Here is a 16,698-nt window from a genome sequence, read left to right on the forward strand (position 1 = left end):
TCAGCCATGGGTTTTTACCAGGCATCCCTGGAACAGTAGTGCAGGAATAAGAGGTGGCAACTAATTTGTCCTGTCTGTTGCTGAAAAACTCCTTTTCCTGCCTGATAATTCTTTTCTTCTCAGTTCCTCCAGCATTTTACAATGCAAATAAGGACTAAGAAGGAGGGAAAGGAAAAAATTAAGGAGGTAGATAACTCCATTAGCAGTGACTGGAGGTGGTAGCTTCTGGATTTCCAGGGCAGCAAAAGCAGTCTCCATCCCTATGGTGTCACTGAAGGACTGATAAGAAGTCAGAAATATGAAGAGAGATGAAAGAAGTAATGCTGGGTATTAAAATCAGTAATTTTTAAATGCCCAAAATCTGCTTTGACAATTAATGATGCCCGGGAGTTCTAGAGGTAAATAAACACACACAAGAAAACAAACATTCATTCTTATTAGCTAGACTTGTACAAATAGGACCTCTCTTTAGCTAATAGGGCTGGAGCACAATGACTGGGCTGAGACCAAAGGACATTTCTCCCTTCTGCAGTGGATACTAAACTTCTTATCATTTGGACTCAAGAAAGGTCAATATACTGAAAAGAAGAGAGTCCCGGAACATGCATAAGAGAACTACTAGCCGAGCTGTTCATTTGCTTTTGAAGGTGCCCTTGTCATACACCAGCAGTGTGGCCTGGTGAGCATCCTGGAAGCCAGCTAAGCAATTCAGTGTGCCCTCCACTTGGGAAAAAGTCAAGAAAGGGGAGGGGAGAGAGCCAGGGCCCACATCACCCAGGAGAGTTTCATCTCCCTGGATGCCTATTGCTAAGGACAATTCCATTTTGTTTCAGCAAACAAGTTTGGTCAACTACGGTTCCTGTGTTGGCAAGACAGTCCTCAGAACATGGAGTGAAAGACATAGAAAAAATATTATAGATTTATGCCTCAAATGTGTGGGCTGTGGAAATAGCAGCCTATAATTTCTGCCCTGTAATTTCTCTTCTTATGTTTTCTTTTGCCTGAACTGGTGCAGTTCATTCTCAATTTCAAGGACCCTTGGCTCTGGGCAACACTGTCTTTTATCCCACTTCAGACTGTTTCTAAGGACATCTCCATAACTGGAGCAGAATCCCTGAGGCAGGGACTTTCCTTCCATTTTTCCAATTATACTGTGTACTTTAAATAGATAGTTCAAGAAAAGCCTTAGGGCCCAACAGGGACAAAATCTCCACTTTACAGATGAGAAAGCTGAGGCTTAGGAGCTGGTTGACCAATTCCACATGGTCTCTGAGCTCAGTGCTATGTCCATTCTACACACTGCCTCAATCACAAGGGAGTTTTTCCAAACAAAAACTATGCACAAACCTTTGCAATTTATGTGTATATGTGTTTGTAAATATTAAAAAATGTAATATATACTTTATTAGAACAGAGTGTTATCTTCATGATACACTTGAGTCTAACAAAACAAGTTCTGGGCCAGGTGTGGTGGTTCACACATGTACTGTAAGCCTACCACTCTGAGAGGAGTGCTTGAGTCCTTGAGCTTAGGAGTTCGAGACCAGCCAACCAAGAACAAGACCCTGTCTCTATGAAAAATAGAAAAACTAGCCATGCATTGTGGCAGACACCTGTAGTCTCAGCTACTTGGGAGGCTAAGACAAGAAGGATTGCTTAACCCAGAAGTTTGAGGTTGCTGTGAGCTAGTCTAAGGCCATGGGGCTCTAGCCTGAGCAACAGAGTGAGACTTCATCTTAAAATGATAAAATAAAATAAAACAAGTTTTGGAGCAATAGGCCTGGTATAATCTCATTTCTGTTCCTCCTTTCCTAACAAAAATAACAGTCTGTGTATATGCTTCTGTGGGGTATCTACATGCAACTGTGATCCATGTGCACGTCTCACATGCAAAGAAAAGGTGCAGGGTATGCCCACCAAATAGTCAACTGTGGATTCTCCTTGTAGGTGGGAAACTTTCATTTTTTTTATTTATTTGGCGTTGCCACATGATTTATAATGAGTGTGTATTACTGTTGCAATTTATAAACAATGAGTAAGAAATAATAATAGCTGCCATTTACTGAGCATGGAATACAAGCCAGGCACTATGTCAGGCTTTTTACAGGCACCACCTCATTTCATCCTCCTTGTGGCTCAAGGACAATGTGGGACTATGACTGTACAACCAATGGGAAACCTGAGGCTTAAAGAAGATACAGAGCTGGTTAAATGGCAGAGCCAGGATCTGAACACAGGACTGTCTGACATGAAAGCCATGCTCAGGTTATCCCTAAGAGATCATTGTTTTTCACTTGCACTCAGTAGAAAAAGGGTGTGGGACTCTCACAGGATGTCATCTGTTTTGCCTGAGTTGCTTGAAAGCAGAAAAAAAGGCTGCCAGCTGCCGTACTATTGCAAGATACCTCGGCGTGTCTGCTGCCTGAGCGGAAGCTTGGTGTGCTGTTTCCCCCCTTTCCTGGCCCATCCCCCATGCTCCTCCATCCTCACCATTCTTGGCCATCTCTCTCCATGTGTGAATTCCATTAAATGCTTGCTAGCTGCTATTTTGAGCCATGTATTAGCACGTGGGCTTTGATTTGATGGGAAAAGGCCAGACACCTCAGGATGATGAAAAAGAAGTTTCAAATGTCCTCTCTGTCCCTCAGAGTCCCAGAAGCCCTTGCCCCACTGCTCCTGGGGAGCCTGAGAATCTCATGTATGGGGAAATGTATGTGGCACAGCACAGAGAATGGAAATCTTCATAAACTATTAGGGCCGTTTTTCACTTGCAGTCAGTGCAGGGAACGTGGCTATTCCCTCTCCTTGGAATTGTCATCTCCAGCTCTCTGCATGGCTCACTCCCTCACTTCCTTTAGGTCTTCACTCAAGTATCACTTCCCCAGCAAGGCCTTCCCCCACACCATTCAGAAACAGCAGCTTCCTCCTCCCTGCCCCTGCTCTTCCCAAGCCTTTCAGTTCCTTTATTCCTGCACACTTATCATCGGACATACTATACTTTGCTTACCGTTTCCCACTAGAATATAAGCTCCATAGAAGCAGAAGTGTTTTATGCACAGCTCTATCTCCAAAACCCACACTGGCACCTGCAAGGTTGCAGATGCATAGTAAGTGGAAAGAATGAATGAGGAGCCTGAGATAACACATAGCACATGGCTTATTTCCCGCCAGATATCATGAAATTATAGAAGCACAGTGATTTGAAAAATCAGAAAATTACCTCCCCCGCTCCAAAATGTTTTGAATCTGGACTCACACGCACCATGAATGAGAAGGCTTGGGAAATAAACACTCTAGGAAGTCGTGTGCAGTTGGACTTCCGCTCCATAACACATGTTCAAAAACAAAAGCCAGCCCAATTTGGATGAAAATAGCAGGAAACTGTCCCCCTGGGACACAAGGTGAGGTCATATTGCTTGGCTTTGCTGCTTCCATTTTTGTCACATCTGCCTTCTGCCAGCTCAAAGAGGCCGGGAACCACATCCAACCCCACAGCGCTCACTGTGAATCAAGAGGGCTGCTCTGGAGTGGCCCGGGATAGAACCACATCCAACCCCACAGCGCTCACTGTGAATCAAGAGGCTGCTCTGGAGTGGCCCGGGATAGAACCACATCCACAGGCTGTCCTCGGGCACCTCAGGGTGGGAAGACAAAAATCACGACAGTAGTGGACCACTCCCATGTGCTTTGTATGCACTCCACACACCTCACCTCATTTACTCTCACAACCAGCCTATGAGGCTGGCCTTCCTATCCTCATTCTACAGATGAGAAGGGTAAGCTTCCCTGGGTCACATTCTGTGGCTTTAGATACAAGCTAAGCATATAAATGATCCTAGTCTCACCTCTCATTTACTTGCTGTGCCGTAGACAAGTACCTATCCTTCCCTGAGTTAAGATTTCTGCAACCATAATTTCACTATTTACTAAGAGCATTTTCTAAGGCATCTCCTGCTGTAGCTTCCTGTGATCTCTTGCAAAGATTCCAAACAATATGGAAGGAAGGGGACTTGAGTCCTGGAATCCCTGCTTGGTCAGTCTAACACCTAAAGATTTGCCCATGGCATCGATGTCATCACTGGGGTTGACCAGAGTAAGCTAAAGGTCATATGCTTCACTGAGGGCAAAACAGAAGACATTAGACTTAGGTGGCAATAGGGAACATTTAGACTAGAGCTAACAGGAGGGAGCCCTGAGAAATTAAAACAGGCCCTAAAAGAACATAGTCCAGAACAGACCCTTTATGGGCCTTTTTTTGTAGGACCAAAAGAAGACACCCAAGGAGAAACCCACATGCAGAGCCGACATCCTCCAAAAGATGCAGTTGGTCAGATCTATTTCAGGAAACAAGAGATAAAGAAACACATCCCTTGACTGGTTTTAATCTCAGAAGGAGAGTAGCAAAAGTGATTGCAATCCCCATCTTCCTGCCTTCCCAAGGCCACCCTGTCCTGCAGGCAGAGGAAAGATATGGATGAAGTCATATTTACTGCACAAACTGCTTGAGTCGTACTTCAACCACACTTAAAACACCATTCATCTTCCTTTGCAAGTGTCCAAAAGCCCAAATTTGGAATAAATTATATTCTCCCTTTCCACCCAATCCTGCAGCCATTCTCATCCTTCTGGATATGGGAAGGTCCTTCTTCATTCCTTTCTTGGCAGTGATATATTTGATTACTCATTGGCTTCCAGGGGCTTCCAGAAGCTGCCAAAAGGAGACAGGCAGCTCTCCAAGCCATGCAGCATTATCTATAATGTCTGTGTGACAGAAGGAAAGAGGGACTGTTGGTGGGGAAATACCAAACGCTTTCAGCGTCCCTCAGCCAAGTAAGGAGAACTCGTCAGTGGCTAAGAAGATTGGGAATGGCTAAAGATTGGGCAACAGACATACCATCACCTCCTCAGTAAGATGAATCAAGATACAACTGTACCTGAGAGGAAATCAATATGGAAACATATCTGAGCCAGGCCTCTGATGAATGAGGTTAGGAAGATGAAGGAGCTGGGCCAAAGGATGCCCAGAGACTGCTGACGAGGCTTAGCTGACCCAGAACACACTCTGCTTTGCCTCGCTCCTCTCTGCTGTTTTCCTCTAATCTCCTTCATTTCCTGCCATGCTCTGGGCTGGAGCTAGTAAGGCAGCTGCTGACGGCCTCTGGTCATCCCTTCCCTTAATCTCTCTCTCACACACATACACACTCCTATGCCTGCAGTGAACTTTAAGAGACCCCAGAAATACAGCCTAAGGAAATCCAAGCAAGATGTTTAGCAGTCCAGTAATGTCACAGCAAGTCAAAAAATTAGAAAAGCTCTGTCTTTGCATGATGCTTCCCCCAACAGAATCAAGGATTGAGAGCTTGAGGTCACTCCACTAACTACTTCCTTCCAAAACAGTGACACCTGCATCCTGCATTGACACAGAAGTTAATTACTTCATTTTAGACAACAGAGGAGTCCACTTACTCATTCTTCTCCAGGTCCAGGATCAGTTCTTGCCCCTCAGCCATTACCATGAGCTCAGCTTTGAATGGATGCTAGAAGCAACAACAAAAGAAGGTCAGTTTCTAAAAGCCGGAGCCAAGTCTCCTAGAGTTGGGCACAGGTCCTATCTAGGACAGTACTCAGACGCTGACCCACTGGAAACAAAGGAGCAGAGGTCAGTTGTATTTCTAGCCCAAACGTAAAATGACCTCAGTGCCAGAATGGCCCTAAACCTTCCCCCTCCGCTTTCTCCTAAAAGACACAGGAAAGAAACTCCAAGCTGAAATGTGGTGTTAAGTGTACTTGTGTGGTCTGGTAAAGAAAAATACAGGAAAACACAGTCTTCAACAGCCAGTTTCCTGTACAGTCAGATTGGGGTTCAAGTGCTGGCTCTGATACCACAGTGGAGTGAAGGTGGACATGTTACTGAGCCTCTCTACAGTTCAGTTTCTTCATTTATAATATAAAGATAGTAATTGTCAACATTATGGGGATCTCACAAGGATTAAGTGAGGTAATGTACATAAATAGTTTATCACAGTGCCTGGCACACAGAAAACCCTTGATACATGTTGGCTATTATCTTATGAAAGACCAGGGGATCCTCTTCATAGTGGGTTATTTTATAGGGTGTCCCAAAGGTCATCCATAAAATCACCATCTACAGGGAGAATGGGAAATTGTAGCTAAAGTGTACTTTTATTTATAAAGTATTCATTACACAATTTTCAGAGGTGGCCAAGATATAGAAAGTATTTTGTAAAATAGGAGAATGGTTAAATAAACAATGATCCATTCATATGAAAGAACACTGGACATTAAAAAACAGCAACTTTAAAATTATTTTTAAAAATACTGAGAAAGGGTTCAGTGTCCATAGCTCAGTGAGTATGGTGCCAGCCACATACACCAAAGCTGGCAGTTTCGAGCCCGCCCGGGCCTGCTAAACAACAATGACAACTCCAACAAAAAAATAGCAGGGCATTGTCATGGGCACCTGTAGTCCCAGCTACTCGGGAGGCTGAGGCAAGAGAATGGCATAAGCCCAAGAGTTTGAAGTTGCTGTGAGCTGTGATGCTATAGCACTCTACAGAGGGCAACATAATGAGACTGAGAAAGGTACATAACAAACATTTGAGGACAAAGCCTCAAAATATAACATTGCATATTTTCTTTAAATATACTTTTGCAAAGGGAAAAAAGTAGAAAAAAATAAATCTAAAGGTTGCCACAGGTATTCTAGGCAGTGGGATCATGGGTTAATTTTACTTTCTTTTGTACATCTTTCCATATTTTCATAATTCTTTTATAATTTAAGAAAAGGACTTTTAATCTTTTTGCCTTATTATTGCAAAAAAAGTCAAAGAAATTTTAAAAGCCAAGTCATAATAAACCTCCATGCTTCAACAATTAATTCAATTCAGGACTATGGAACTTTTTTTTAAGGAATTTATTTAACAGGATATTTACATATTTAAAACAGGACAGATTCTTTAGGGTGTTTTAAATGTGAGCTCTCTAACTTGAGATTTAGGAACTGATAAATTCTTGAAGTCCCTTTTAGTTAACAAAAGTCCCTATACAATGGCACTTCCACCTCTTTTAAGGTTGACCACAAAGCTTAGTTCTGGCATGCTTGAGAAAGTGGGTCACCTGTACTGCCACCTCTGATTGGGTCTGCTTCTTCTAAGCACATTCTCCTTACTTGCTGCAAATCTCACTCTCCATAAGGGTCTGGCTATTCCTGAGACCTTTGGGTCATCAAGGGCTCTGAGGAGATCAGAATGTTCCCATCAAAGACTCTTGGGCAACTCTGTTGCCAAATTAATCTATTACCTCATCTTAAGAGAGGACATTTCAAACCCATCAGAGTAGGAAGCTGGGATAGATGCTTGCCCAATAACTTTCACTGAAAGAGCCACTTCTCTGTTTCTGATGCCCCAGTTTTCCTTTGCAAACACATATTCTGGTAGCTGATCCTTTGGCACTCTACTCTGGGGAGTTCTGGAACAAGTGCCCTGCCCAACCACATTAAAAAGTGGGGGACACAGCCCCAAGTGGGCATGTCAAAAGCATCAAACAGCAACAGAGGTAGGCGATCATCAAATCAAACTATTATCACCCCTTCCCCAAATAGACACAAGCTGCAACATGAGTACTATTATTTATTTTTATGTGGGTAATCTAAAAATAATTTTCTCTGTTCTGGAAGGTGCTCAGACACTGATAACTAAAATATGATGTCCCTTGTTTCCATGAGACATTTCAAGCAAAACAATGAAACTGCATTTTAAGGATCTATGATGTTTCCCTGTCCAGTTCTACTGATAAGCTTTTCTCGGGTATCTCTGGGACTGTACGAGGAAGAGACACCATCACTTCTGCTAGGAAGTGTAGAGAGCTGACCCAATATTCGTACTTCTCCTAAGGAAGGGTTGAAAGTCCTTTCTCCTGTGGGCTAGATTAAATAGACCTCCAGCTCCACACATATTGGAAACCTGTCCTTCTACATTTGCATTCCCTTAAGATCTAGTAGAATACTTAGTATACAGTAAGTGTTCAATTAATGTTTAATGAATGAATGAATTACATAAATAAGAATAAGAGGCTTTAATAAAATCCAGTTTCTACTCTCTTTCTCTGAAATTCATTCATTTATTCATTCAACCAAAATTCATGGTGCCAGGCACTGTGCTGACTATTCCTACAGAATACAATGACCCATATTCTGGGCAGACAATAACTGGGGACAAAGACAGGATCTGGTCTTCCACTTTGTTTTTCAGGCCCTTCCTGAGGATGCCCGGCACCCACATCTGGAGGGAACAAAAAAGCCTCTATAAAAAGTACCAGACCCACTCCTTAGGCAATAAAGAATAGGCTGTAATATTCAAAATCTTAAGTTTTAAAAATAATCTGCTCAAGGATGACCATCCATTAACTTGTCTAGACTTTTCCTGAAGCTATTTTTTCCTGAAGCCTCTTCTACTTTTTGATGAAATGAGTTCAATGCATTAATTGCCTGTAGGACAAAATGTAACTTGCTTTTATTTGTCCCTAAATTTTCACTATAAGTTCCTTTGGTAAATCCAAGGTGGAGCTTTTTGGGACACATCTGTATTACTCTAGCCATAATTTCTAGAACTCTAGGCATTTCTCCTCTCTGTTTATTAATATCTTTCCAGACTCAAGAGCTGCAACATCTGAAGTCTTTCCTGACACATCTCTTTCCTACTATAATCTTGCTTCTATATGTTGCCCAATAAATCACAAACCATTTGAACCATAAAAGATCTTAGAACTAACTCCTCTTTTCAGCTCTCTTCCTCTTTATTTCCTCTAAGCCCCATTTTATAAATGAGGAAACACAAGTTCTTCAGAAAATGGAGGGTCACATAGGAGGTTTTTTGCATACAACAACCTCATCTTTCTTTCATGTCTCAGTTACGCTGTAAAAATCAGAACCACAAAGAATATCCTAGATACACAGGTGCTCTGTCAGGATAATGTTTTCTGTCTTCTTTCCATTCCCTTTTATAAAGTCTGTGCATTTTACTGGTGTTCTAGCCAGGAGAATCTATTGGATTTTTAAGAGATATTCCCATGCTAGGTCTCTCTCCTGCCTGTTAGTAAAAGTACTTTAGATTATCCTTTTCCTCTCTAGGTACATTATGCCATTGATAAAATAAAGCATGGGTGGCGCCCGTGGCTCAGTCGGTAAGGCGCCAGCCCCATATACTGAGGGTGGCGGGTTCAAACCCGGCCCCGGCTGAACTGCAACCAAAAAATAGCCGGGCGTTGTGGCGGGCGCCTGTAGTCCCAGCTGCTCGGGAGGCTGAGGCAAGAGAATCGCGTAAGCCCAAGAGTTAGAGGTTGCTGTGAGCTGTGTGACGCCACGGCACTCTACCCGAGGGCAGTACAGTGAGACTCTGTCTCTACAAAAAAAAAAAAAAACTAGATAAAATAAAGCATATGTGTATTATGCACAGAAAAATAACAATCACAACATGGAATGAATTTCAATCGAGAGTAGGTGGTTTTTATGACACCAACACATTTGCACTTAGCTTGTGTCAGTACTAATATGAATTCTCATTTCCTCAACTAAGAGCATTTGGAAATGTTCTAGAAGTTTGTCATTCAGTGAAGGAAAGTCCCACCTAGGATAGCCCAAGCAGACACACAGAGAGGACAAAGTGGGCTGGAAACAGCACTGATGGCAATGACTAGGTTTCCAAGAAAGCTGAGTAGGTAGCCCTAAGCCTCTAGTTGTCAACTCTTGCCATTAAAAATGAGAGCTTTGGACTCTTACCTTTTCTCTCAAGGGGCTTTCTGAAGTCTTCCACTGAGGTATTATTAATTCATGCTGTAGCTGGGGGCTGCCTTCCTCAATTCCTCCTGCCAATAAAGAAATTACACAAACATTAGAATCCCAGACTTCTATAACTAGCTAAGCCATGCGTGAACAATTAATTCAATTTAGGACTATTGAACTTTTTTTAAGGAATTTATTTAACAGGATATTTACGTATTTAAAACAGGATAAATTCTTTACGGTGTTTTAGATGTGAGCTTTCTACCTTGAGATTAAGAAACTGATAAATTCTTGGAGTCCCTTTTAGGCAACAAAAGTCCCTGCTACAATGACACTTGTATCCCTTTTAAGTTTGACCACAAAGCTTAGTTCTGGCATGTCTGAGAAAGTGGGTCACCTGTATTGCCACCTCTGGTTGGGGTCTGGATTGACTTCCTGGGACAATGACCATTGCCTGTGCTGGGTCATTAGAAGAGCTGCTTGATTCCCAGCTCTTGGCACTGACTACAGGCCAGGTACCTGTCTAGGTGATGGCGACATTCTAGATGTGGGAGACAGACAATAAACAAACATTCTCTGATGGTGCCAAGGACTCTGAACAAAGTAAGGTAGTGTCATGGAATAAATAGACACCCAGCCAGGGAAGCCTGTTTTTGACGGGATGACCAGCAAAGATGGCATTTAATAGAAATCTGAGGGACCAGATGGAGGAACCAAGCTAAGATCTCAGAGAAGAGTACCCCAGGGAGAAGGATCAGAATGTGCAACGGGCCTGCCTGAGCAGAAGTGGACTTGGCCTGTCTAAGCAACAAGCAGAAGGTAGAGGTAGCTAGAGTCAAGTAAATTGGAGAAAAATTTGGTAAGAGATGTGGTCAGCAGGACAGCCATGTGTCTGATAATGCAGAGACCATGGAAACTGCCTGGATTTTATTATAAATAGACTTGGAAGGCACTGGATGTTTTAAATACAGAGCAATATGATCTGTGTTAGGTTTTAAAAAGATCAGTCTGCCTGCTTGGTGGAGAATGGGGATGGGATGGGGGAGGAGGGCGGAAGTGAGAGTTGAAGCAGGAAAGCAAGGTTGGAAACCTAGGACCCTGGGGAGAGATAGTGGTGGCTGGGACTAGAATGATATCAGTGGAGAGGAATGAAGCGGTGGGATTCTTGGCATGTTCTGAAGGTATGGGTATGCCGATGGGTAACTGTTCTCCAGAGCTTTGGTCTTCTCATCTGTAAAATGAAAACAATGATACCTGCCCATCTCATCACTGTACTGGAGACAGTCAAGGTGAAATTGCCTCCTACTCTGCAGAGCATCATTACCTCAACTTGAGCTGCCTAATGGCAAGTTTGCATTTGTATTTCACTTCCTTACTCTCCAAATCACTCTCACTACCTAGTTCTCCTTTGTCCTTATGGACAAGCCTGGGAGGTAAGTAGCAGGAGTGCTATTTTGCAAGAAAAGGGAATTGAAACCACAAGAAAGACGTGTTCAAGGCAGTGTAGAACTCAAACGCTGGTTATAAGCCATATTAATGAAATGGTAATGTTCCCAAAACTAAGTGAATTAGCCTCCACAAGAACAGACCAAATCCAAAGGTCTCCTGAGTACTGAGGTGAGGACTCCAAAATCTGTTCTTTCTAAACTAATCACATCAATCACATAAAACATAGAGTGATAAAAAGATGGCCATAGTTGCTCTGTTAGAATGGTGTGATTATGAGTGATTATTAATTTTCTTTTCTAATTACTGGTATAATACACTTGTAGTTAAAAGCTATGGCATTCATGCCTGGCATTGAATGCCATAGCTTTGGCACTAAAAAGGCCTGGCATTCATGCCTATAATCCTAACATTCTGGGTGGCTGATGCAGATGGATTGCTTGAGCTCAGGAGTTCAAGACCAGCCCGAGCAAGAGCAAGACTTGGTCTCTACTAAAAACAGAACTAGCCAGGGCATTTTGGCAGGCACCTATAGTCCCAGCTACTTGGGAGACTAAAACAAGATGATAGTTTGGGCCCAGGAGTTTAACGTTGCTGTGAACTGTGACACCACGGCATTCTACCCAGGGCAAACAGAGTGAAACTCTGTCTAAAAAATAAAAAAAAATTAAAAAATATATATCCTAAAAAATAATCTCATTGCACTAACACCACTCATCAGATAGGTTAAAATCAAAACCAATGCATTCACTTATTTGTCAAATATTTTCTGAGTAATGAGTACTTAACTATGTACGGAGAATTACGCCAGGTACTTAATATTCCTGAAGACACCCTGCCCTGGTGTCTCTGGATTTTAAGATGCATTCCTCATACCAGGGTCAGTCTAAAACCTTTTAAACAACAATAACAAAAATTATATGATAATTTCATAGAATATGTAAAGGACTGAAATGATAGTTATGATTGCAAAAAATACTGAAAGCAATCTAAAATCACAACAATAGAAGAACACAGTAAATCTTAAGAAAAAGTCTCTACAACTTGAAAATCAGGCAAAGAGGAAGCAGGGTTATCTTTTCAATGTCATACTGGAGCACTGCTTAACAGGCCCACCCACGAATTACTGAATTATCTAGGGGAATCTACCATTGTCTTTTTATTTACTATTGATTAGTAGCTTCTACTCTGTGAAGTTAGTTCTATGTTACTTATAAATTTCTGCCTGACAGAGATGCAAATGATTTCAGCCTATTAGAAAGATAACTAAGAATTAGGACTATTTTGCTTTGTGGGTCATCCACCACCTGTGTATCTATCCCCGCCACTTGATTTCAACATTCTTTCTCCAATGCCTCTCTCACCTTTGTTCTTCTAATGTTCCTAGAACCAGCTTTACCAGCCAGTTTGCTACCTCATTAATGAATTGAATAAATCTTTGCCACATTTGTATAAGAGTCATGTTTTTTTAACTTTCTGACAATTATACTTCTACCAGCTCTTGATAGAATTTATAGAGTCATTAAAATCATGTTTTTGGAGCATTTAATGATGTGGGAAATGTTCATAGTGTGAAATGAAAAATCCAAGACAAAAAACTGTGCTTATATGGTATTGTTCCAATTTTAACAATATATATTGATAGGAACACACAAAGACTCAAGGGGAAAAAAACAAATATCAATACTAACTGTGGGTTTGGAGATTGCAGATCATTTTATTTCTTTTACACTTTTCATTATTTCCCAGATATTGTACAGAGACTCTGCCTCCCTGAGTGGTCTCCCGAGACTCAGAACTCAGAGAAGGCGCCCGTGCTCGGAGCAGTAACTTGCTTTCCTCGCCTTTCTTTATGCTACACTCCTGCACTAAGCGCTGACACAGGCCTCGTGCTACGTTCGAAAACACGGTGCCTCAGTTTCCCTTTCATTACAATGCCTCAAATGGCGGTTCTGTCTTCCCACTGGCCCCCTGGAAGCTGAGCACTGCCGGGAGAGAGCCCAGCCCCCAGCCCCAGGTGTCTTGGGGGTCCAGCACATCACCCCACCTCCCAGCGATGCTGTATTTGAAAACGCTAACTGTTGGTCCCACAGGCAGCGGGCTGGAGCCTGCCCAGTCCCAGTCCGTCTGCAGCGATGCAGCCAGGGCTAAGCTTTCTCTCGGGTCATAATGACAGAACCCAGGCGCAACCCCCGGGACGTTCCTTCCGCGAAAACAGCCGAAATCCCCCAAGGGATGGGGCCGGGTAGGGGTTGGTGTCTGGGAAACTAGTTGTGAGAAACCGACATCACGCGGCATCCAAGGGGTGAGCATGGAGTCGGAACCCTCGGCTTCACAGACGGGAAACTGACGCCCAAGAGGGAAGTCACCCGGGGGTTGGAAAGAGAGCCCTGATTTCCAGTACCACCGCAGATCTCAATCTATGGCATGGCCTTCACAGTCTGTAAAATGGGTACATTTGGACTTGCTCTTCACTAACCTTCCTGCCAGCCCAGGGTCCGAAGAGCACGGCTGGAGATACTAGGCGAGCTACCTTCACCAAAGCTACCACAGTCCTCCAGGGACATTTATTTTCTGCTCCATCGGAGTGCGGCTGGCACCGAGCATGTGCCAGGCCACACGGGCAGGACGCTTGGGATGCTCACCGCTGGAGAGTGCAGCGGGCGGGAGAGGCAGAGATGAGAGAGGGAGAGAGAGAGAGAGAGGGGCGGAGCGGGGATGAGGGACCGTGAGAAAACGGAGGAGAGAGGCCGGGAGAGCAGCGGGAAGAGAAGCCCAAGGCAGAAAACAGAGGAGGGAGAAAGAGAGAGGGGAAGGACCGGCTGTTTTCTGCCCGCTCTGGCTTTCCCCGACCCCCGCCACCTCCCAGGGCGCACAACCTGGGAACAAAGCCTCAGCTCCCAGGCTCGGGAGCGGCGGCGGCGCAGGCCCGGAGTTGCAGGAGGTGCAGGGATCGCTGTCCCGGCGCTCCAGACCTACAGGGCGACTCCCACGTTCCTGAGCCGCCCAGCCAGCTCGCCTCCATCCCCTCCGCGCCTGGCCACTTACTTCTCGTCCATCCCTGCTCCCGCGCCGCCCGCGGCCGGAGGAGCTGCAGGGCGAGCGCCAGCAGGCAGAGCCGGGCGGCGCCTGCGCCCCCGGGCATGGTGGCGGAGGCCCTAGCGCTCGGCGCTCACACGCCCTTGGCCATGCCAGCCCCCCGGCCCAGCGGCGGTGGCGGCGCGTCTGGATCCCCGGCTCACTCAGCGGCTCTCAACCCGGCTGTCCGCCCTCGGCCGAGACGCTCCGCCTCCAGCCCCGCCGGGCTCGGCTCTGGGATAAAGGAGGGGAGGCGCCCGAAGGGGGTGGGGGTGGGGGTGGGGGAGGGACTGGCCTGGGGAAGAGCCAGCGGGACCCCGGGGAGCCGGCTTGACCCAGGCGAGAGGAACCGCGGGGAAGCGAGAATCCGAGGCTGAGCCGTGGATGCGCCCTGGGGAGGGTCGGGGGCTCAGACTCCCGGAGTTAAACTGGACCCCTCTCCCCACAGCAGCCGGTTTACTCTGTCCCGCACGGTGCCACACGCCTTGGGTGACACTTAGAGGCAACTCACTCAGTGCTGTCCCCCCAAAGGTTGCCACTCTTCTAGGCAGGCTCCGAAAGAGTTAACTCAACCACCAGGCACAAAAAACTGAGTGCTATGGGGACTTGTTTTCTTAGCAGAACACAAATCTGGGAGCCCTTCCTTCTGACTGGGAGAAGGGGGGTGGTGAAGACGAGGAATCCGAGAGGAGAAGACATCTGAGCTTGGGAAGAGGAGAAATGGAACAAAAGGCGGAGGAAACCGCCCAGCCCCAGACAAAGGGCACTGGGGCGTGACAGCCCATGGGCTATGTGCAGAGAAAACCAGGTTTGGGGCTGGTTAGGGTTTAGGGTTTTGGAGGGAAATGGAGGGAGATGAGACCCCAAAATAATAATATCGACTATCACTTGTTGAGGACTTAATGGCTGCCTGGATAAGGAAATATGATAGCGAAGACTGATACAGGACTTACTAAGTGCCAGACATTGGCTTCAGAACTTTACATGTTATTAACTCATGTAATTAACCAAGGAAAAGAACTTCCTTTTATTGGCCTTTTATTACTGCCAAGGACTCTTCATGCATTATCTCTTAATTAGCCCAATAATCCTGTGGGGTAGGACGAACAATATTAGTTATCCTCCCTCTTTTGGAGATGAGAAAATCAAACCTGAGAGGCTCAGTCACTTGCCCAAGGTCACACATCTAATGTCAGAGGCTGGATTCAAACCCACATCTGCATAACCCATAGCCTGATGTGGCACATTTTATTTTATGGCTGAATAAACTGATAGAGAGAAGTGACTTGCTGTGATTCCATAGCATGTTGCAGCAAAGCCTGGTCTAAAAATCCGGTCTCAGAGTTCTGTCAGCTGTTGCTTTCACTGGGCCTTTTCAGTCAGACCCAGGTTTGCCCAACTAAACAAGATGCCCTGTGTTGGAGAAGGCAAAGCACTCTGAAACTGATGTGGAGGGAGCTCTGTCAAAACCTAAACATGGACACCCACAGGGGGAGCAAAGGCGTGGTTCTTGTCATTGATGTGGTTAGCCATGCTATTAGTCTTCTGCTTCCATAACAAAATACCCCAGACTATATGGCTTAAACAACAGAAATTTATCTTCTCATGGTTCTGGAGGCTGGAAGTCCAAGATCCAGGTGCCAGCAGGTTGGTTTCTGTACAGTCTCTCTTTCTGGCCTTTAGACAGGGACCTTCTTCCTATGTCCTCACATGGCTTCTTTGTATGTGCACAGAGAAAGCAAGCTTTGGTGTTTCTTCCTCTTAAAAGGGCAAGAGTCCTATGGGAACCCTTATAGCCTCCTTATAGTATAGGCTTTGTCTCCAAATATAGTCACATCCAGGTTTAGGGTTCTAACATATGAATTGTAGAAGTTACAATTCGCTCCGTAACATTCTCCCCTTAACTCCCAAAATTTACGTCCTTGTCACATGCAAGATACATCCACCCTATCCCAATATTCCCAGCATCTTAATCCAGCATCAATTACAAGTCTGAGGTCTCATCTTATTATCATCTAAATCATCTAATGAGGTATGATTCATCCTCAGGCAAAATTCCTCTCAGGCTGTGAACGCATGAAACCAGACAAGTTAGGAGCTTCCACAGTACAGTGGTGGACAGGCATAGAGCAAAGGCTCCCATTCCAAAAGAGAAGAATCTGAAGAAAGAGGTCACAGGTCCCAAGAAGTTCAAAACTTAGCAAGTCAGATTGTCTAGGATAGTCCTCTTTGGCTGGACTATTCTTTCCACTAGGCCTAATGGGGCAGCAGTGTCACCCACATCCCTAGGCAGTGGGTCTTAGCCACAGTCCCATCCCTGAGGCACTGGGCAGGAGGAGCAGTCCAGCCTGCTTAAAGAGGGGCCCCCACCCTCT

At 44.8% G+C, this 16,698-nt stretch overlaps 1 protein-coding gene across 2 annotated transcripts in view; it reads right to left on the reverse strand.

The window, feature by feature from the left end:
* The window catches only part of ADAM19 (ADAM metallopeptidase domain 19), an 88,521-nt gene extending 74,003 nt beyond the window's left edge, over positions 1–14,518 (reverse strand). Inside the window, exons 1-3 of one of the 2 annotated variants that reach the window (XM_053567150.1) lie at positions 14,294–14,518; positions 9,797–9,882; positions 5,467–5,537 (exon numbers count right to left, since the gene is read on the reverse strand). In XM_053567150.1, the coding sequence (XP_053423125.1) occupies positions 5,467–5,537; positions 9,797–9,882; positions 14,294–14,390 (254 nt within the window). In that variant the 5' untranslated portion in view covers positions 14,391–14,518. The remainder of the gene's footprint in view (positions 1–5,466; positions 5,538–9,796; positions 9,883–14,293) is intronic. The other variant, XM_053567149.1, reaches the window with a different exon arrangement.
* Between the last annotated feature and the right edge of the window lie 2,180 nt (positions 14,519–16,698).

The sequence above is a fragment of the Nycticebus coucang genome, chromosome 17, assembly GCF_027406575.1.
Source record: "Nycticebus coucang isolate mNycCou1 chromosome 17, mNycCou1.pri, whole genome shotgun sequence".
NCBI classification, from domain to species: Eukaryota; Metazoa; Chordata; class Mammalia; order Primates; family Lorisidae; genus Nycticebus; species Nycticebus coucang.